At 38.4% G+C, this 23,198-nt stretch overlaps 1 protein-coding gene across 1 annotated transcript; it reads left to right on the top strand.

Moving 5' to 3' along the window:
* Positions 1-279: 279 nt before the first annotated feature.
* On the top strand, positions 280-17,003 carry LOC108718049 (claudin-16). The gene is made up of 5 exons (XM_018265614.2): positions 280-705; positions 6,837-6,939; positions 10,513-10,677; positions 11,560-11,751; positions 16,629-17,003. Exons 1-5 carry the CDS (start codon positions 592-594, stop codon positions 16,760-16,762), a joined length of 708 nt encoding a protein of 235 aa, XP_018121103.1. The 5' UTR covers positions 280-591; the 3' UTR covers positions 16,763-17,003.
* The last annotated feature ends 6,195 nt before the right edge of the window (positions 17,004-23,198 follow it).

Here is a 23,198-nt window from a genome sequence, read left to right as displayed (position 1 = left end):
GAATCTAAAGGAAGAGCTCTAAAACCCAATAAGATTGCAAGTTTTATTCTTAACAGAACAGAACAGAAGATGTATGTCTATATTGTATTTACTATTTGTTGCTGTTTCTTAGTGCTTGGGCTTTCCTATATACATAATTGTTCAACATGTTACAAAAAACATATTCAGATTTCATCCCCTGGGCTAATTAGTCTATTCGAGGGGTAGTGCAACAACTGATAAATAATTAACTGAGCAACTTTCTGTTTCCTTATTCCCAACTCTGCCTCCTGACTTACACGTTACTTTTTTCATTGAGCCAAACCCCTGGTCTCGCTTTCCAAATTGCAGTTGTAATGAGTTCCCCTGTGTACTGGATGTGAGTGGATGGGAGCACAGGAACCTAGTGGTGGTGTCATGATCTTAAGGAAGGAGTGAAGTCTTAACCTAGCTGCTTACACATATTACTATATTCCTGCTGCTTGGAAACAGGAACAGTAGGAATAATACACATTAAATAGCATAGACAACCTGAGTGTTAGGTGTTGTACTTGTCTCATCTGATGACTGAGGCCTGTTTATGTGGAATGTTCTGATGCGAGGCCTGGCATAATGAGGACCCTTCTAGAATACACTGGCTTTTTTCTAGCATTTGTCTCTGCCGGCTTTCTAATAGCTGCAACTTGGACTGATTGTTGGATGGAAAATGCAGACGATTCTCTGGAGGTAAGAAAACTGAACTCTGAACATTCATGAAGAAATTAAATGGGTGATTGTTAAGCAATATTGTTATAAACAAAGTATGTACCATTGATTTGGCCACGTTTTTGTTTATATAAAAACCCCAAATTATTGCTAATTATGTCATCACAACAAGGCACTATATATATGTATATACACTGTATATACAAATTTTTGTACTTTGGCTATACAGTATTTATATTTGGGTACAGGTAGGGGATATAGTATCTGGAATACTTGGGACCTGGGGTTTTCCAAATACTGTAAGTAGCCTTGTGTTTGTTTTGGATCCAGGGGCACAACTATAGTGGAAGCAGACCCTGTGGCTGCAGGGAGGCCCAGAGGTATAGGGGCCAAATGAGGCCTTAATTCATATACAGTTTCAATAAATATGGATAAAACAAGTCAACCACTAAACATGTTGGGGACCTGAAAAATAATTTGCAGTGGGGCCTAGTAATATCAAGTTACACCACTGTTTGAATCACCAAAATATGTAAAAAACCAAATGAGATATGTTTTGCCACAAGCAAAGAGTAAGAGTTGAGGCAGCTTAGTTACCATCAAGTACAAGGTACTGTGTTATTTTCATAATTTAAATATATCAGGTTGTATCCAAGGACAAGCTTTGGTTTCCCCACAGTTCAGCACTTGCAATGAATTTTTGAGGAATTTAGCACTTTATTTTCTGTACTTGGAGATCGTCTCAAACAGGTGGAGAGCACTTTATTTTCATAATTGTTTGCCCTAAAAGTGCTCTATGGAAAATAGCTTTCCTTTGTTTCTGTTTCTGTGTCCAGATAATAGATGCCATACCTAGCTTGGTTTTAATACTGTTTAGTGTATTGTAGTTTTTGTCTTTTTTGGTAAAAGCAGTTATATATATTTTTTATTTATATAATAAGCAGACAGAAAACTGATAAAGTAGCTAGAATATTCCGTATTGTAAATGGGGTGGGGAATTCTCTTGTTCATGTCATGAACAATGATTTCTACAAAATGAGTTTATGAAATAACAGAGAAAGGAAATCAAATTCATATATTCCTGTATTTCATATAAATGTATTTGGTCTACCAGTCTGCTGATGCCGGGCATAATGGGAATGCAATTGAATGTCCCTTGTCCTCGTTGTTTTTTCTTGTAACTGCTTCAGTTTCTTACCACACTTTAACAATATACTGACAGGATAATTGTCTTCACTACAATATTTCCGACAATAGTGTGTTTGTGTGTGTTAGTTAGTCAGCACACTTGGGCACAAACTGAAAGCATGACTAAACATTCTCTTAAGTGTTGTGTGATAATGCTGCCAAAACACAAATCAAGGAACATAATATTCATAACAGGATAAATAGTAGGGCTATCTACCACTTTGCAAGTTCTATTATTAAAAAAAAGTCTATCCATTTAAATTTAATTCATATCATTTTTTTCATTGTTACAAAGTTTGTATTTGTTCAGATGGTTAACTATAAATATATATGGGATCTGTTATCCAGAAAGTTCTAAATTACAGGAAGGCCCTCTCCCACAGGACACATTTCAAAAGAGTTTCTAAAACTTAATTAAATAAGAGGCGTTTTGGCAGAGAGCCCAGAATATACAGCACCTGTACTTAGATACAATTGTAACTAAACAGGATTCTTGGGGGAACTGAGACTCACAGCTCAATGGGGAATTTCATTAGCAAAACTAAAGTAACGTATAAAATATGACCCTCAACCCTCAGAAATGTGCTCAGGCTTTCTATAACCTGCCAAATTTTGTAAAAGTTGACATGGTATTTAGGGGTGTGTGGCCACAAAAATGGGCTCGGTCGAAATGTATATGTTTGTTCCTCTTTCCATTTTCCAAATTTTGGGAGGTATGAAGCACACACATATATACACACACAGTTGTGTTCAGATTAATAGCAGTCTGACATCACTGACCTGATCAATCACTTTTTTTGGTAGAAATTATATTTCTACTTGGCAAATAATTTACTAGTAGGTTTGGTAGAGTAATAGAAAACCAGCAGACCCAACAGTCATGACATACATGCTGCTGATTCTGTGTAATTGAATCATTAAAATTATATCAGTGTGGGGTTCAGTTAGTGAGGTCATTTATTCTGTAAAAAAAACAGGTGCCAATTATGGAAGAAGGCAGCAAATGTTGTGCATGCTGGTTATAGTGCATTTCTCTCTGGAGATCTGAGTGAATTGTTCAGAAGAACAGCTTACTTTGTTTAAAAATGTGTTTGGAGAGGGGAAAACATAAGGAAGTGCAGAAAATGATAGGCTGCTCAGCTAAAATGATCTCAAATGCAACCAAAACCTGAAAGCCATGGAAGAAAATGGAAGACTACCATTTGAATGTATAGGAGAATAGCCAAATGGCAAATACACAGCCAATAATCAGCTCCAGGAAGATCAAAAAAGGTCTAAAGTTCCCTGTGATACTGTTACAATTAGATAACGCCTATGTGAAGCCAAGCTATTGGCAAGAAGCCCCCGCAAAGTCCCATTGTTAATTGAAAGACGTGCTGAAGAGCTTACAATTTGCCAAAGAACACATTGACTGTGCAAAAGAGAAATGGTGCAACATTTTTTGGACTGATGAAAGCAAGATTGTTCATTTTGGTCTAGGGGCTGCAGACAGTTTGTCATACGACCCCCAAACAGCATGGCGATGCAAGCATCATAATATGGGGATGTTTCTCATACAATAATGTTGGGCCTATTTATCACATACCACTACCAGGGATCATGGATCAGTTTCAATACATCAAAATACTTGAAGAGGTCATGTTGCCTTATGTCAAAGAGGAAATGCCCTTGAAATGGGAGTTTCAACAAGACAACGACCCAAAACACACCAGTAAAAGATCAACATCTTGTTTCCAGACCAACAAGATTGATGCTATGGTGTGGCCAGGTTAATCCCCGGACCTTAATCCAATAGAAAACTTGTGGGATGACATAAAAAATGCAATTTCTGAGACAAAACCAAGAAATGCAGAAGAATTGTGGAATGTAACAGGTGCCAGAAGTTGACTCCATGCAACACAGATGTGCAGCAGTTCTCAGAAACACTGGTTATACAACTAAATGTTAGTTCAGAGATTCAAAGGAAAGCAATATCTTGAACTATTTTGTATTTTGTACAGTGAATGTTTGAGTTTATAAAGAATAATGTAGACACTGGTATATTATGGAACAGTCTAATATTTCCTTTTCTTCACTTTCTGTAAAGGAATAAGACAAATTTGATAAATTTTTCTTCGTATTTTGATTTGGAATAAGAATATGCAGTGTTCCCAATGCATTTGTGTTTATGGAAATAAAAGCTATTACAGGTATGGGACCTGTTATCCAGAATACTCCGTACCTGGGGTTTTCCGGAGAATGGATCTTTCCGTAATTTGGGTCTTCATGCCTTAAGTCTACTAGAAATTCATTTAAACATTAAATAAACCCAATAGGCTTGTTCTGCTTCCAATAAGGATTAATTATATCTTAGTTGGGATCAAGTACAAGCTACTGTTTTGAAAAAGGAAATCATTTTTAAAAATTTGGATTATTTGGATAAAATGGAGTCTATGGGAGACAGCCATTCCGTAATTCTGAGCTTTCTGGATATCGGGTTTCCGGATAAGGGATCCTATACCATAAGGATTTTGAGCTTTATTCACTTTTTTTAAGCACATTGATATTATTCTGAACACAACTGTATACGTATGTGTGTGTATAAAATTATATTTTCAATTCAAAGGAAAATGGATAAACCCTTCTTAGTGTATTTTTTAGGGATGCAACAAATCCAGGATTCGGTTCGGGACTCGACCAGAATTTGGCCTTTTTCAGCAGGATTCAGATTCGGCCGAATCCTTCTGCCCTGCCGAACCGAATCGGAATCCTAATTTGCATGTGCAAATTAGGGGTGGGAGGGAAATTGCATGACTTTTTGTCACAAAACAAGGAAGTTAAATATATTTTCCCCTTCTCACCCTTAATTTGCATATGCAAATTAGTATTCGGTTCGGTATTCGGCCGAATCATCCACGAAGGATTCGGGGATTCGGCCAAATCAAAAAAAGTGGATTCGGTGCATCCCTAGTATTTTTCTCTTTATACATACAGTATGTCTGCTATTTATTGTGTTTATATGCCTGAGCTATAAGTAAATATACACTTTTTTACACTTTTAATTGTAAAGAATTACGGCTAATAAGGCTTAGTTAAAATAATTTAAATCTGATAAACAGTGTATTAACCTTGTACATGAAACACAAAGGCACCTTTAGGTGTTATGTAGTATAAATGGCTCATTAACAGGAGGATTAGTTAATGATGGCAACTATTCTCACGTATGTGAGATTAGAATAAATGCAGGGCCCTCCAAAGGCATGCCTCGGGCATTAATGTGTGATTAAGCGGGTTTCTTTCTTTACCTAATGACCTTGGAGATTTGTTCAGTATGCCCATGCAAGCAAATGACCCATAGCCTTCCAGCTACTGCAGTTACAGAGCAATTTGATGTTGCTTCTGAGCTCTAGTGGAGAAATAAAAGTTTGTAGGGGCACTGCGTCAGGACACATAGCTCTTCTGGAAATTGCCTTTCTAATGACTTATTTATTGTCAAGGTAACTCGATTAGCTTTCTCGCTATTTGCTGCAGTAACAGTAGTGATTCTGTAATACATGACACAACACAGGTCATACATTCAGGCTGTTATTTAATGCACAGGCTAAAGATGCATATATATATATATATATATATATATATATATATATATATATATATATATATATATATATATATATATATATATATATATATATATTGATACAACCGGGGTGTTCTTAAGCAAGGCAGTAATTAGGAAGCATGAGGAGCATATAGTACTGCTAAATAAAGCAGAAATGTTCATGAATTGACTGCAACTTGAGTACAGATCTTTGTGTGCCCAATAGACTAATAACATTAAATTGATACTGACACTAAAAAAATATTATTCAAAATATTAATGTACATCATAAGTTACCTATAGCTCATGTTGGTCGTTTTTCACTCATAGTGCTGCTTTTATAAGTAATTGTTACTTGAAGTTGTTACTTGAGTTTCTAATGCCAACAGACTGCTGAAGCTCAAATATGGCAGCACCCTCAGAGAGGAACATGGGGGATCAGATGGGTAATGTAAAAGCATCTGTAAATACTTTTATGGCAAAATTATAGAGAGCATGTGAAGACAATATTATGATAGATGTAAAAAAAGGTTTAATTTCTGGTGTCAGTATCTCTTTAATCCATTATCCAGAAACCCGTTACCTAGAAAGCTTCAAATTACAGAAAAACACTTCTCCCATTACTCCATATTAACCAAATACAGTTATGGGATCCATTATCCGGAAACCTATTACCCAGAAAGCTCCTAATTATGGAAAGGCCATCTCCTGTAAACTCCTGTATCCAAAGAATCCAAATTTTTTAAAATTATTTCCTTTTTCTCTGTAAAATTAAAACAGTTCCTTGTACTTGATCCAAACTAAGATATAATAAATAATTATTGGAAACAAAACCAACCTATTGGGTTTATTTAAAGTTTAAATGATTTTCTAGTAGACTTAAGGTATGACAATGCAAACTATGGAAAGAGGCAATATTTGAAAAACCCCAGGTCATGTGAATTCTGGATAACAGGTCCCATACCTGTAATTTAAAATATTAAAAATGATTTCCTTTTTTTTCCTGTAGTAATAAAACAGAGTCTTGTACTTGATCCTAAGATATAATTAATCCTTATTGGAGGCAAAACAATCCACTTAGGTTTAGTTAATGTTGAAATTCTTTTTTTAGTAGACAAAGTATGGAGATCCAAATTACAGAGAGATCCCTTATGTGGAAAATCCCAGGTCCGGAGCATTCTAGATAACAGGTCCCATACCTGTATGGTAAAAATATTTTTAAAGTAAATTTCTAGTGGCTTATGAGTAAGGATTGTAATTCAGGGATGTCTACAACTCCCAGTCTCATCAGAGCTCAGTGGGATACTAGAAGCTATAATTTTATACAAACAGTATGAAGGACGGCAGGTTGACTATAAGATTTTTCTTGTCATTCTTCATACAGGTGAGCACAAAATGCCGTGGCCTGTGGTGGGAATGTGTCACTAATGTGTTCGATGGCATACGGACTTGTGATGAATATGACTCTATATTTGCTGAACACCCAAGTATGTAAATATCAGCCACAATAAAAATGTATAAAGCCCTTTCACTTATAGAATGAGACACATGAGGCAAAGTTGTTTTTAGGATATTGTATTGTGTCCCACCTGGTTGAATGCTTGCAGGAGACTACAGCATGGTGAAATTAATTAAAAATGTTGTATATATTATATATCTATATATTTAAGGTTTATATATAAAATAAAGGGATAGGGGGTAGCACGAATGAGAAAATAAGAAGTATAGAGAGGAAAGAAAGGTGGGGGGCTGGATACATGGGGGCAAATTTACTAAGCGGCGAAAATGCGCCATCGACGGCTTCGCAGGCAGTGCAACACTTCGCCAGGTGAAAATTCGCTCAGACAATGCTAATTCACTATACAAAATTCGGGGGGTTGTGGAAGCACTCTGAAGGCTAAATTAAAGTATATTACAGTATCATGGAAGTGCTACTTACAATGCACTTCCCTGGTCCCCTGTCTCATAAATAATTCAGTATAAATGCAAGTGCATGTGTTTTACAAAACAGGCTTTTAGTTACAAAGTTATGATCATAAAGTTGAAAAGCCACCATACCATGTCAAGGTAAACCCCATACCCCAACTTTATGATCATAACTTTGTAACTAAAAACCCCTGTTCTGCTCTTTGTTCTGCTCTTTGTTAATAGACCCTGGTTAATTTTGCACCGTTCTTTTCATAACCCTTTTAAGGCCTCATTACATTATTATGTCATTTTGAAAACCAGTACAGGTATGGGATCCGTTATCCGGAAACCCATTATCCAGAAAGCTCCAAATTACAGAAAGGCAGTCTCCCATAGACTCTACTTTATCTAAATAATCCAAATTATTAAAAATTATTTACTTTTTCTCTATAACAATAAAACAGTTCATTGTACTTGATCCAAACTAAGAAATAATTAATCCTTTTTGGAAGCAAAACCAGCCTATTGGGGTTGTTTAATGTCCCATAGACTCCACTTTATCTAAATAATCCAAATTATTAAAAATTATTTACTTTTTCTCTATAACAATAAAACAGTTCATTGTACTTGATCCAAACTAAGAAATAATTAATCCTTTTTGGCAGCAAAACCAGCCTATTGGGTTTGTTTAATGTTTGATTATTTTCTAGTGGACTTAAGGTATAAAGATCCAAATTACCCAGGTCCCGAGCATTCTGGATAATGGATCCCACACCTGTAGTAGTATTTTGCAAGAGTCAGCCTTACCATGAGTATGTTGTGAAACTCATAAAGTATATATTATTAAAAGGATTCTGTCATGATGACATGGTTTATTTTTTATTTTAAATTACACTGTTTACATTGCATATAATTCACTCTACCTTTTAAAATGTTATTCTTGAACCAACAAATGTGTTTTAGCTGTAATATTGGTATGGAGGCAGCCATCTTAGTGCATTGTGCCTGTGCAGGCTAGCACCTCTAGCAATGCAAACAAATCATTCAGCACAGGTGTCAGGTAGCTGATATCTGGTTCGCTGCACATTGCTCTGTTGATAGGCTGCTGGGGAAGGGAAGGATGCCACTAGGCATTTTTACAGAACACTTGTACAGTACTGAAAATTCTTCACATTTTTAATACAATTATTCTGTATAAATGCCTAGAGAGCATGTCAATGGTTGACAGTAAGCCAGCCATTTAGCAATCCTAAATACAAAGCATTGTTAAAAAGCTTTTAAACGGGAAGAGCCTTTGCTTGGTGCAAAATGTACAGTTCTTTTTAACCATAAAGATGCATTCCATACAAGCAGAGCCTCCAGAATAGCACATTATTTTGACCCTTTTGGTTTCTTTGTAGCTAACTATGTTTATTTCATCCTCTAATGTCTGGAATATTGCCATTCACCCAAGGCTCCTTTTTACATCAAATATATTTGTCCTCTTTCTGCTCTGACCTTACCTCTGGTTTGGGGAATATATTTGTCTGATTCCATGAAATCCAATGCATTATTCTGTAAGAGTTCTGAATCCCACACAAGCTTAAATCTTCTTTCTGACTGATGGATTTCTCAGACTATGCTTCTAAACATCATTCTGAGAACACATTTCGGATTTCCTGTAATTCTCTAAAGTGCAATACATCATGGTACAGATCACAACTGTTGCAGTTCTGTCTTTAAAGGAAAAAAGCACATTTTCAGAGAAACCTCAATCTAAGGAGAGCCTTTTCACAAGATAACCATTTATTTGGTGGCATTATCCCTGGAAATACATTTAAACAAGAGAAGATTGCCCTAACTCTGTAACACATAACAACCTGCTGATTTGTGGGATAGATTATAAATGCTGCTTTACAGTAAAGGACAATGGTGTTATACATAGTTTTTGGAGAGGAGGTTGAGATGGTAGAAATTGATCAAGCTGATCTGGAACATCTGTGTTGAAAATTGATATTAAATCAAATGGGTAAGTATCATTCCCCTCAGAGAAGCCCAATGCAGATGAAAGGTTGGGGGAAATGAAAGTGATACTGGTAAATATTTATTCTGTTACATGTTTTTGGTATTGCAGCATGTAACTATTAGGGATATAAGCTACTGTTATCCCTATTAGAGAGAGAAGGAAATCACTTTTAAAATTTTGAAATATTTATGGCAGATGGCCTTTCTGGATAAACATCTCATAATGTACTTGCTATTCCCTGCAGTACAGGTATGGGACCCATTATCTGGAAACCCATTATCCAGAAAGCTCCAGGAAGGAACCCTTATCCAGAAAATCCCAAGTCCCAAATAACTGGTTAACGAACATTGTGACATTTTAAAAGATCTTCCAGTTCTACAGTTTTTGAGTCATTTAACGTTGTTCTACAGGTCTTCACTAATTTGAAAGCACTCAGAGAAATCTATACCGTGGGGATAATTTGTAGCAAAAGCTTATATTTCCATAGAAGACTGTTGGGATCTTTAGATCATATACAGTGACATCACGTTTAAATTAATTATTTAAAAAGTAAGCTTCTCCAGCACAGTGGCTTTTTGTTTAGCATAGGTTTCTTGGATTATTGGGGACCTAGGTTATATTCCTGTCAAGGCACTGCAAGCATAAAGGCAGGCCTGGATTTGTGGCAAAGCCACAAAGGCCCGGGCTTATGGCGGCAAAATATTAGGGTGGCATGCTGCCCAGCCGCGTTCTGGGGAGCACAGCTCCCCAGCAGTTTCCCAGCGTCCCAGCTCATGAGGAGGGGAGTATCTGGGTGGAGCTAGGACCGTGCAGCCTCAGGGCACCCACCCACTACATCCAGTGCTGCATAAAGGAGGGGGAGGGCAACGAAGGGGAAGTCAGAAGGACAGGGGAGATAGCGGCGAGGGGCAGGGGAGGTAGGAAGGGGAGAGTGACAGAGGAGAGTGTTAAGAGCAGCAGAAGGGAGTAAATCCGGTCTAGGAGTAGTTAGAAGACCCTTGAACAGGCTTCTGCCCAGCGCCCCCCACATTGTTGCACCCTTGGCAGGTGCCTCTTCCGCCTACCCCTAGTACCAGCCCTTCTGTAAACCATTGCAGAGTATGAGGCATTACTGGTGTTTCTAACATTGCGTTGTTGATTCTTGCAGTGAAATTAGTGGCAACACGTGGATTGATGATAACAGCAGATATCTTAGCTGGGTTTGGTTTCATAATCTTTCTCTTGGGGCTTGATTGTGTCAAATTCCTGACAGATGAATCAGATGTCAAATTAAAGATCTGCTACGTAGCCGGTATCACCCAGCTTATTGGAGGTAAGAAGAAAGTCCAATATTCTGCTTTGCAAATAAGACCATGTGGATACTAAAGACATATCAAAACTTGTTTGCAACTTTGTGTTAGGATATAGATCATCATAAATTGTGTATTTGATAAAGAATCAATACAAACATCTTTGTCCAGATGCTAAATGGGCCATCACATATGCTCTGCGGAAGCTTCTTGGAAGATTCTTTCTTTAGTCCACCATTATGTAGACACATTTTGAAACTCAAAAAGTATTATTCCTTGAGAAAGATCTCAATTTTACCTTTAGAATAGGTAAACAGACCACGTAGGGATGGGCGAATCTGACCCGTTTCGTCAAAAATTCGCCGCCGCCGAAATGTCCCCGACGCCCATTAAAGTCTACGGGCGTAAAATTTTTTTGTAATTTGACGCACGACGCCATGCAAGTCTATGGGCGTCATTTTTTAGTCGAAACAAGGTGAAAAAATTCGCCCATCCCTACATGTAATAAATATTGGAAATGCATAATTTTAATAAAGTTAAAAAGCCTTCCTCTTGGCAACAATTGCCAATTTTGGGGTAAAAAAAATGACAAGAAAGTTGTCCCTTTTAATATAACTGTATGTGATGTACAATAATTTACTGTGTGTGCTGGAAGTTTCCATAAGGTTTGTTCTCTTTGTAAACAGACTATTTTGGCAAATAACAATGAAATCCTTTTTGTTATGATTCAATTATCCTATTGTCCTAAATGGTTTATATTAGTGAGTTCCACTTATTTAATCTAGATGAGTGCATTTCAAAACTTTGAATAAAATAAATGAGACTCGCAAACCTTTTAAATCCAATTTCTACTTCCACTCTGCTTGCCCTCATTTCCCTTTTGCTTGATGTGTTTCCCCCTGCAGGCGTCCCTGGGATCATTGGCTCAGTGTGGTATGCCGTTGATGTTTACGTTGAGCGATCAACCTTGGTTATTCATGATGTTTTCCTTGGAATCCAGTATAAGTTTGGCTGGTCCTGCTGGCTTGGAATGATTGGATCACTGGGATGTTTTTTATGTGGAGGTATCCTGGTTTTGTGCCATTATCTTTTTAAAGGTAAACAACACTTTTTTTATTATTAAATTGTTAACATGAAACATGATGAAACAGAAATACTCAAATTAGGTCAATTAAAGGAGAGATAACATCCCCTACCAAAAGCCCCCTAAACTTTCTGACATTGCCCCCCCCTCCCTGCATTAGGAAAAAAAACTCTTTAAAAAAAAGCTGACCCTTAAATGCAGACAAGCGCAGCGGAGCTCCCGGTCATCATCTTCTGGTGCTTTGTATTGTCTTCAGGTCTAAACGCCTATTGAAGTGCAGTTGAAGCCAATTCCTGACTTGGCCCAACTGTTCATGCTCCTGTTGGCTAAGACAATATGAAGTGCCGGTAGGGGAGAAATAGAGGAGTTAGGACCCCATGGCGTATAAGCCACTAGTCCAGTGGCTGAGTTGAGGACCAGGTAGGGTGCCAAGATACAAGACCCCAGAATGAGGATCATAGATAACCGTGCACTACTCCCAGGGACGAATCTGTACACAGGAGTGTGGTAATCCATATTCATTATAACAAACAAGGAAAAGTTGTGCTCACCCTTAATTTTTAAAAACATTAAGCAAGGGTGCAATGAGGTTGTGACTACAAAATTTACATAGACAAATACAAGCACTCAACCCATTATCAATATGTTAAGGACATTGAAACATTTTGTGCCTTAAGCTACTAAAATGCCTTACCCTTTAAACAACACAGGGATTGTTTGTCCATATATTGCAACATGTTTAAACTGGCCAACTACGTCAAAGTCATCCCATATCTGGCCAGTCCTACACTCAAATTGCATCTGATTCATTAAGAATTCTATCGCTTCATTATACATTTTATAAAGGGACTACGTTTTACCCACAACTTACTTGCTGCTTTCAAAGTAATTGAATGTTTTTAAAAATTTGTGGTGAGCACAACTTTCCCTTGTTTGTTATAATTTATGCAGTGACCAGCTCCATGTTGTAGCTCCCACCCTTCCAGCTAAAAGCAGGTGATCCCACTGGTGGCCAAAAAAGGGCAATCAAATTTGGGAGTTTTACTTTGAAAGCAGCAAGTAAGTTGCAGGTAAAACTTAGTCCCTTTATAAAATGTATAATGAAGCAACAGACACCAAAAACTACTCTTTAAAATATGAATATACATTAGAAATTACCTTACTAATATTTCTTAACTGATAGGACTGCTTTTATAATTTACTGTTACTTGAAGTTCCTAAACCTGACTGTTTTACCTAACCTGACTGTCCTGTCTCAACCTGTCAGAGTTTCTAATGCTAATGGACTGCTGCTGCACAAATATGGCAGCTCCCCCATAGAGGAACTTGGGGAATCAGATGAGTAATGTAACCACATTGGGCAAATACTCTGAATTTATTATAACAGCCTAAATTTTCAGTTTTTCAAAACTTGTCACAGGGGGTGACCATCTTGGAAAGTGTCTGCGACACTCACATGCTCAGTGGGCTGAGTGGGTTGTTGCAAATCATCAAGCAGAAAATAAGGTTGGTCTGTAATATAAGATGATGCTACAAGGATGATTATTAAATTCTATGTATATGAAAGTTAGATATTGGGGAGCACCAACCATCAGTTATAGGAAAATGGTGTGCAGAGTCAGATAGTAAATATTAAATCACAGAAAAAAAGAAGTGGTTGGCACGGGAAGTGGAATCCTTCAATTGTTGTGTTTTGTGCCCAGCACTGGGACACTTTGTATTTGCTACACGCTGAATGCGGTCAGTAGTATTTATCTATCATATAACTAAATTAATTACTGACCTAAAGTACCAACTTATCCTGCCCAATCAGTACTCCTGTGGCTAGCCTATTTTTAAGTGTGAACACTGGACATTAATTTTAAAATTTTACATTAAAAGTTAAGTTTTATTTACCTTTTTACACGTATGAAACTTGGATGCTGTGGATGGGATGGTGCAGTTATATGGGTCAGTTCTTTTTCTTTTTTTCTGTGATTGATTATTAAATTCTGATGCTATTTGCAATGGTTTCTGTGCTGACATGTAGTAATTATCTGAATTAATTACTACTCAGTCTTATAGTGTGACATTTAGGGGCACATTTACTTAGCTTGAGTGAAGGATTAGAATAAAAAATACTTTGGATTTCAAAGTATTTTTCTGGCTACTTCGACTTTCGACTTCGACTCGAACGATTTGAACTAAAAATCGTTCAACTATTCGACCATTCGATAGTCGAAGTACTGTCTCTTTAAAAAAAACTTCAACCACCTACTTCGCCATCTAAAACCTACCGAGCACTAGGGATGTAGCGAACTGCCGATTTGGTGTTCGCGAACGCCGTTCGCGAACACCGGCAAAAAATGCGAACGTTCGCGGACAGTTCGCGAACTTCGAACACCCGCTAAAATCGTTCGAATCGAACGATCGAAGGATTTTAATCGTTCGATCGAAGGATTTTCATTCGAATCGAACGATCGAAGCCATTAGATCGAATGCTTTTCATTCAATCGAATGCTTACAATCGTTCGAACGAATGGAAATCGTTCGATTTTTAGCGGTCGAAGGAATTCGAATGGTCGAATGGTCGAACGACTTGTATTCGAATCGAACGCGAACTCAAAATGCGAACGTTCCCAAACGTTCGCGAACATTCGGCGGACGCGAACGGTCGAAGTTCGCGCGAACTAGTTCGCGGGCGAACAGTTCGCTACATCCCTACCGAGCACCAATGTTAGCCTTTGGAGAAGGTCCCCATAGGCTTTTCTAGCTTTTTTTGCTTGTGCTTGTACTAAAATTTGAAACCTACATGGAATATTCAGAACATTAAGGGGCCGATTCATCAAAGGTCAAATATCGAGGGTTAATTAACCCTCGATATTCGACTGGGAATTAAAATCCTTCGGCTTCGAATATCGAAGTTGAATGATTTTAGCACAAATAGTGTGATCGAACGATCGAAGGATTATTCCTTCGATCGAACGATAAAATCCTTCGAATCAAACGATTCGAAGGATTTTAATCCAACGATCGAAGGAATATCCTTCGATCAAAAAAACTTAGGAAAGCCTATGGGGACCTTCTCCATAGGCTAACATTGAGTTTGGTAGCTTTTAGATGGCGAACTAGGGGGTCGAAGTTTTTTCTTAAAGAGACAGTACTTCGACTATCGAATGGTCGAATAGTCGAACGATTTTTAGTTCGAATAGTTCGATTCGTAGTCATAGTCGTAGTCGAAGGTCGAAGTAGCCCATTCGATGGTCGAAGTAGCCCAAAAAACACTTCGAAATTCGAAGTTTTTTTTACTTCAAATCCTTCACTCGAAGTTAGTGAATCGGCCCCTAAATGAAACACATTCAGATCTAGTAAAACAAATGTATAAAAGCACTTTAATGTGAACCACCTACACATAAAAGCTGTATAATGAAAGTCCTTCATAAATTAAACATGCAACATAAATTCTTTTTTTTTCATTAAAACATCCATACCTGTTATAAAGGTGTTTAAATATCTCAGCTGTCAATCAAATATAATCTGCCTGAGGCATAGAGATGGGGGCAGTCAATTACTTTCACTTTCCATTGAGCAATTCCTGCATGTGACTGCTCTCCTCCCCTTCTCTCTTCACGCTCTATAATTGTGTAGGGCACCGCCCATGGGCATTAGGTCCTCCATTCTGGTGCATAGACAAAATTTTGGGGTGATACACAAAAATGCCTGCTTGCTGTGATTATTTGTAATTCCAAGACTGAAGGAAACCTAATTTAAATAATAAATATGGTGTAAATAAGTTTATTTTGCTCAACTAACATGATAGAAAAGAATTTGGAATTATTCCTTTGGATGACCGGTCCGCTTTAAAATCGTTAAAATCAAATAAAGGCACGGGAGCAATCTTAACCTTGTTTAAACCATTTAAACCTTCTTCCTGCAGGGGTTCTCTTTTCAAACATGCAATATTTTCTGAAACGTTAGATCAGCAGATTCTGCCTTTAGAATCTCAGCAACTGGCTCTGCTGCCTTGTGTGATTAATGCGGCAATGAATTTGATGTACAACATGCATATAATCTGCATCTCTGCATTCTTTCACAACAGCTCCATTTAAATGCCCAGAAAATAGGGTTTTGTCAAGTTTTAGACGTCATTTATCAAGTGTTTTTCTCATAGAGTTCTCATAACAGATGACGGGAGGACATTCAATCAGATGGGGTTTTATTTCTTAATCTGCCCTTTTATTTCCCTCTTCTTAAATATCTTGAGTCACTGTAACATCAAAGAAATGTTTTGCAATTCATGGAGCTAAACCCCCATTTGCTCTTATGGGCAATTTTTGTCACAAAAATTGTATTTTCCCTATGAATAATGTAACAGGAAAGCTCCAGGTCAAAGTCACTTTAAAAGTTTTGTATTAGGAGAGTAGGAACCAGCCATTTTGATTAGTAGAATAATTACCTGTAGCCACCATATATCCCCTACAATAGAGGTGTTGGGACCAAAATAAACAAAAATGGATCTGTAGCCAGTTTCTGCTATAGCTGATAGAACAAATATCTATCTAAACATTTATCATTTATAATTCAAAAAGCAGAAGCATTTCCTTTGAATGGTCTGTTGATAAGGTCTAGGAACCCACGTAACAAATATAATTTGTGCTTTCAAACATGTGGCTCTTATTCAAATGTTGGTATATATTTTACCTATTACACATAATGATGATCAGTATAGTTATTTATTCATCATTGGATGTGGCATTCAGGAAAGCATAATGTCAGTCTTAAGTACTGCAGACCGGAAAAAGTGTACTAAGATTTGCAATTTATTTCCCCTTGCACCACGTACAAAACTGCTTTATGGAGGATTCAGAAATTAAAATATTTCAAAGCAATGTGTTTTTGTGCATTTTTCAGAAAATGGATATGGCAGAAACCATTTTTCTTTTTCAAGAAAAACCTACTTGCGCTCAGGAGGCTCTGCGGCAAAATTTGATTCCCATCCCAGAACTGAAACCGCCAAGATGTATGCAATGGATACAATAGTGTGAAAGAACTCTGTGTTTTGTCTCCTTCTATCATAAATGCATTATTATGTGAGCCGATTTGCTGTATTAGTCCATTCAGAGTTGTGTTTATCTTTGGGAAGATGCATTCTAAACCATTCGAGTTACAGGCAGTATGGATCTCTATAATCCCTGGAGTCTCAGAATGTGCAGTATTTGGGTGATATTTTTTATCTGCTGTATATAATTTGTTCTAATCCAAATAAGATGATGCCTGATAACACTTTCCTCTGCCTCCTTTTGTTATTTGTTACTAAGCATACTATATTATACTGAATGATTGTGATCTTTTTTCCAGTAGACAGGGAAATGAAAGTTTCTGCAAGTAACAATTGCATTCCTGTCAAAAGAACAGGCCAAGCAGATTCCGAAGAAAGTAATAATAATACTAGAACTAACAATAATGCTAGAACAAAAAACTCCAAAAGCTGCTAGCAGTTGGGGAGAGCTGGAAGGTAAAGTTCAGCATTAGCTGGAGAGCCACAGCTTGAAGATCCTATTCCTGAATGTATATTGGGTATTTAGAGCCTCATTGCTAAAATTTGCTCAGGCCACCACAATCAAACCTCTGTCTGAACCTAAATCAGGGGTCCTCAAACTACGGCTGTGGGCCAGATATGGCCCACCAGGTTCATTTACCCCTTGTAACTATGCCTGTTTTAATATTTGGGCTGCATGTTGCATTGTGGGAATAGCTGTAGGCCTCTGAGCCCTGTTTCTTCAGGCTGCATAAGGACCCTTTACATACTACATGCTCTAAGTCCAAAGGCACAGGGAGCATTGGCTCTGCTGCTCTCAATCTGTTCTCAGCCTGCAGGTTAGGGTTGCCACCTTTTCCATTGGGAAAATCCAGGCATGGGACAGGATGTATGATGTTGGGGTCGGGGTATGGGAAGGGCAGGTGACTATTCAGGGCAGGTCTATTGCATCAGAGGGATGTGATTGGCTGATTAACTTCAATGTCCTGACCAGATTTCCTAATTTTGGAATTTCCCATCGGAAAACTGGTCTGTCCAGCTGAAAACTGGACAACCCTGCAAGCTGAGAGAAGTGTAGCTGCCCCAGCTCTGTCTATCTACACTGACAAGTTCATCTTGTGCTTAAGTGAAGGTACATGGGGGCAAATTCACTAACAATCGTAGTTTCGCCAGGCGCAACTTTGCCGCGCTTCGCCGCACTTCGCCACACTTCGCCAGGCGTAGTTTCGCCAGCACTTCGCAAATTCACTAAAATCCGAAGTTGCGCACAGGGGTAGCTAAGGTTGCGAAGTTGCGCTAGCGTTGATTCGCTAAGTAAAGCGAAGTTACGCTAGCGAAGGCTAATTTGCATAGGGTGCCAAATTCAAATTTCAATGGAGGAATACGTATCAGCACTACAAATGCCTGGGAAACCTTCAATTCATCAAATAAAATTTTTATTTTGCCCTACACATGTGCCCACTGTCTAGGTAAGTTGCCACGAGTCAGGAAATGTAGGGGGGAAGGAGGGGAGCCCCAAAAAATTTTTTGATCTTTTTCAGCCTATCACCCATAGTGTAGAAAACACGCCAGCGTTTTTTGGGACTTTTTTTTTTTTTTTACTTTTTTTGAAACAATCCCTATCTACTCTATTGCGCTTTGCCAGGTCTGAGGTGGCGAAGGAAGTCTAGCGTAAAAGGTAGCGTTCAGTACACTGCGCGCATTAGTGAATTTGCGCAGTTACGTCGCTAGCGAAACTTCGCCAGGCGTAAGGGTGCGAAGTAACACTAGCGAAACTACGCCAGCGTTCGTTAGTGAATTTGCGCAGTAACGAAAATGACAAACGCTAGCGAAGTAGCACTAGCGTTCGGCGCTTCGGCGCTTAGTGAATTTGCCCCATGGAGTGCAGATCAGCCCAAAAATGCCTGCTTTCACTTTTTTAGATCTGGCACTCCTGGGCACAAGTGCTCTAAAAGGGGGTGCACTCTTGAGACTCTTAATGTTCTTGCACTTAAAAGATGAGCCCTAAAAACAGCGCAACACCGACAAAAGATGACTTGACTGCCGAAATGTTATTTCACCGTTGCACTCTCTGTGGCCAAATAAAATTGGTTGAAAAACCTTTTCCACGAAAAAACTGTGCATGTGGTTCCTATTTTGCAAATGACAGTACAACACTATCCATAACAAGGCTGCTGCATTGTAACTGACTATGCATATTAACACTAGAGGCATGGAGCATAGCAGCTTTATTACATTTCTATTACTGAGAAGGAAAGTCTTTTGCAATCAGATCTCTCTGTTATAAAACAAAACCTATTAATAAGTCAGATATATCTCTTTTATAATAATACAGATCTGACAGACTTTTAAAATATTGCGTGAAGTGAAGAAAACAAATGAACTGAGTAAATTTAGAGTACGCAGTCAGCCAGTCCCTTTATATTTAATATTTGCTATAGTAAACCTCTCAAGACTGGCCATAAGTTTTCTTTGTTTTGCCTAATTAATATTTACATTAGGTGAAGAAAACCTATGCACATAGAAATGATATCATGTAAGAAGTAGAAAGTAATCACTGTTAACCCAGATAATTAGTGATGGGCAAATCTGTGCCGTTTCGCTTCGACTAAAAATTCCCAGATTTACAAAAAAATTTGCAAAACGCATTGAAGTCAATCGGCTTTAAAATAATTTTGACAAGTGACAATTTTGATGCAAGCGACAATTTTTATAGGCGCGACTATTTTGTCCAAATGCATTCAAGTCAATGGACATCCGAATAATTTTGACACTTGACAATTTTATGCTTGCAAATATTCTGACACTGAAACTTCTCCACAATGCCAATCCCTGTCTAATTAAATCTTTAACTCATCTATTTAATCTCTCACACTCAACTGGAATGTTTCCTTATCAACTAATACATGCTCTTGTCACCCCTATTCTGAAAAACCCTCTCTTGATCCCTCCAATCTTGATAACCCCAGACCTTCTCTCTGCTACCTTTCATTTCTAAACTACTTGAGTGCCTAGTCTATCACCGACTCTCTGAGAATAACCTGCTGGACCCCTTGCAATCTGCCCTAACCCGACTAACTAATTACTTTTAAACAGCTAAATGCAACAACCACTTCTCACTACTAAGACTGCTTGATCTCTTAGCTGCATTTGACTCTGTGGATCATTCTCTCCTCCTCCAGTCCCTCCATTCACTTGGCCTTCAAGACACAACCATGTCCTGGTTCTCTTTTTATCTTACTAATCACTCCTGTAGTGTCTCTTACAGTGGAATTTCATCTTCTCCCCTATCACTTTCTGTTGGGGTTCCTCAAGGCTCTCTAAAATGGAAATGGTTCTATTCTTCTTGACATTTGACACTATGGATCATTCTCTCCTACTGCAGTCCTTCCATTTGTTTGGCCTTCAGGACATGACCCTGTCCTGGTTTTCTTTTTACCTTACTAATCGTTCCTTCAGTGTCTCTTACAATGGAGTGTCATCTTCTCTCCAACCTCTTTCTGTTCCTCAAGGCTCTCTAAAACGGAAATGGTTATCTTTCCCCTAATTAACATCCATAATATCCAAGAAGTATCTATCATAATCAACAATTCCACTATCACCCGGTCTTTCAGGCCCGTTGCCTTGGGGTTATACTAAATTCTGCCCTGTCCTTCATACAATAATTTATCACCAAAGATGTCACCAAAATTCTTATTCACTCTCTCTCATTATATAACGTCTGGACTACTGTATCTCTATATTAATTGGCTTCCCCCTGTCAGAGACTGTCACTCTCCAGTCCATAATGAATACTGGCGCCAGGCTTATACACCTCAGCAACTGCTCCTCCTCTGCCATACCACTCTGCTAATCCATGCACTGGCTTCCACTACCTTTCAGAATAATGTTCAAACTAATGACCCTGACATTCAAAGCATAAAGGTAATAACTCTGCCCCACCCTACATCTCTAAACTTTTTTCTAGACGCTCACACAACCACTTACTATGCTCCTCCGCTGACCTGCTCCTCAAATCTTTTCAATGCCTCCTCACAAGCTCACATTCAAGACTTTGCAAGGGCTACATAACTTCTCTGGAATTTTCTCCAGCATTCTGTCCAACAACTTTTCTGCTTTTTAAAATATCTCTTAAAACACACTTATTCAGAGAAGCATACCCTCATTCTGTTTAGTTAACAAACCCAATACCATATACTACACCTCCCAGTATGATTATTATCTTACCCAAACATTGTCACAATTCCTTCCCTTTTAGACTGTAAGCACTTTTGCACAGGGCCTTCTTCACATTTTGTATTGGTTACTGGTCTCTATGTATGTAATTCTGTATGCCCTTTGTATAAACACATTTATTTTCCAGTGCTGTGATATATGTTTGTGTGCTAAAAATACATGTTAACAATAATAATATATTTTGTAGAAATGGCCAAATGAACCCTTATGAACCACACCACCATTACAGGGAAAGGAAGACTTGTAGATGAACACTTGGGGCAGATTTCTTATGTGGTGTAAAAAACGGCAGAATAATGGCATCATTTTTTAATGCACTTTTTCTTTGAGCAACTTCTGCCAGAAATGACTTACAAAGGTCTGAAGCAGTATATAATAATGTGGCAAATCTGGTGTTCCCATGGTGTAAATAAACACACCTTGATAAATTTGCTATTTATTTTACACAGCTTTTTACACTGTTTTTTCAGCAAAACGTTTTAAACAGCAAAATAAATAGGCCCCTTATAAGCTGATTCGCTAAAGGCCTATTTTTCCTACTGTGTAAAACAACATTTGGCAAATAAAATGGTGTAAAAAGCTGTGTAAAAATGGCAAATTTATCAAGGTGTGTTTTATTTTATGCAATGCAAATGGCAGTTATTTTACACTGCTTCAGACCTTTGTAAGTTCCATTTTTACAATGTTTTTTTACATGGTGATGCCTAGTATGTGAGGCGAATTATTCCACCATTTGTTTACACCACATAATAAATCTGCCCTTGTGTCTTTCAGATCAGGTGACTCTAATGGTTCCCAGGTATCTAGCACAGGAAAAGGCAAGTGTTTGGGATCCTATACTGTGGCAACAAGACCTAACTCTATGTACATTGGATTCCTGACTGGCAAGAAACTGCCAAGGTGCTGACTCCTTCATTTCTCCTCAATGGAACTTTAAAGGAGAAGGAAACAAAAAAAATGACACCTACATCATAAGGTTTGCCATCAGGCCCCCTTCTGAAACGCCACATTAAGAACTCCTTTATCCCTGCAGTTTTTGTGCACCTGCGTTGTGAACTTTCGGCTCTGTGAACATTTGGCGCCGCCATTTTCAAAATGAGCATCACTTCCGCCCTTTACTGCACATGCGCCCCCTGCGTGACCCACAAGTGACTACAGACCTCACAGACAGACCGGATAGCTGGCTGCCTTCTTTTAAGCTCCCCTCCTCAGCTCCTGCGCTCGCTGACAGACTGTAAATTAAAAGCAGAGCGAGCGCAGGAGCTTCAAAGATAGTTTTTTTAGCAACGGAGAAGCTGCACGGGCTATTGGTGCTTGTAATTAATGAGGCGGGGCAGAAGGTCAGCTTGTAATTTATGAGGCAGGGGGAGCATAGTCATCGCTATAAAAGATTCTTGTGCGCATGAGCACGGCACGGCTGGAAACTATTGCGCATGCGTGTGCCCTATCCAGACGTTTTTCTGGACAGAAACAAGGGTATGCTTTTTAATACATGTTTTAACTTTTTAAAAAATAAATTGCAGCAAAAAGATTAAGGGCAAAACTAATGAGGGAATGCTTGCTGGTAAATATATATACTATTTATTGGCAACACTTAGAGCTTAAGTATTTTTTTGGCTTTCCTTCTCCTTTAACTGCTCAAATAGCTGGTCTAAATGTATCTCTTATCACCTACAGTGAGTTCAAGGGATGAAGCCTACTACTAGCTAGCTTATGTGGCTCAACTTAGCACTGCTCTATGGTATTTGACTTCAGGCTTTCTCAGATCATCTTCTTTTAACTTCTCACATCTGCCCAAAGAGGAAGTGGCTCAGTGGGAAATTCCCTTCCTCCTGAGTGATCCTGGGGAATCTGCTGTAAAACTTCCTGATGGAGATTCCCTGCTTCACAGCAACATGAAGTGACTAGTAGTAAAAACAATTAATGTGTATGATCAGTAGCCACACAAGTCCCCAGTGGAAGCAGTTAAAGGCCTATTTGGCATCCAGTGATTTAAAGGAGAACTCAACCCCCCCACTAATAAAAACCCCTACCCAGTACCCTACATAGTCCCCCCTCCCTGCTCCCTCTGTATAGGTGATAACACCTATAAGCGCCCTTAATCCTTTATGCTCCTATAGGTGCAGAGTAAGCGCAGTGGAGCTCATGGGCACCATCTTCCGGCTCTTTGAATTTCTTCAGGAAGTGAGCGCCATATTGGCGCATGC

Source organism: Xenopus laevis, chromosome 5S (assembly GCF_017654675.1).
Source record: "Xenopus laevis strain J_2021 chromosome 5S, Xenopus_laevis_v10.1, whole genome shotgun sequence".
NCBI lineage: Eukaryota > Metazoa > Chordata > Amphibia > Anura > Pipidae > Xenopus > Xenopus laevis.
The sequence above is the reverse complement of the archived record's forward strand: the minus strand, read 5'-3'. Positions and strand labels throughout refer to the sequence as shown.

What these genes read in the sequence shown, in the direction of transcription:
- LOC108718049 (XM_018265614.2), top strand. Translation starts at nt 592, where the DNA reads ATGAGGACCCTTCTAGAATACACTGGCTTTTTTCTAGCATTTGTCTCT. An exon ending in ATGCAGACGATTCTCTGGAG is followed by an intron (nt 706 to 6,836) that starts GTAAGAAAACTG and finishes TTCTTCATACAG; the next exon opens with GTGAGCACAAAATGCCGTGG. An exon ending in TATCACCCAGCTTATTGGAG is followed by an intron (nt 10,678 to 11,559) that starts GTAAGAAGAAAG and finishes TTCCCCCTGCAG; the next exon opens with GCGTCCCTGGGATCATTGGC.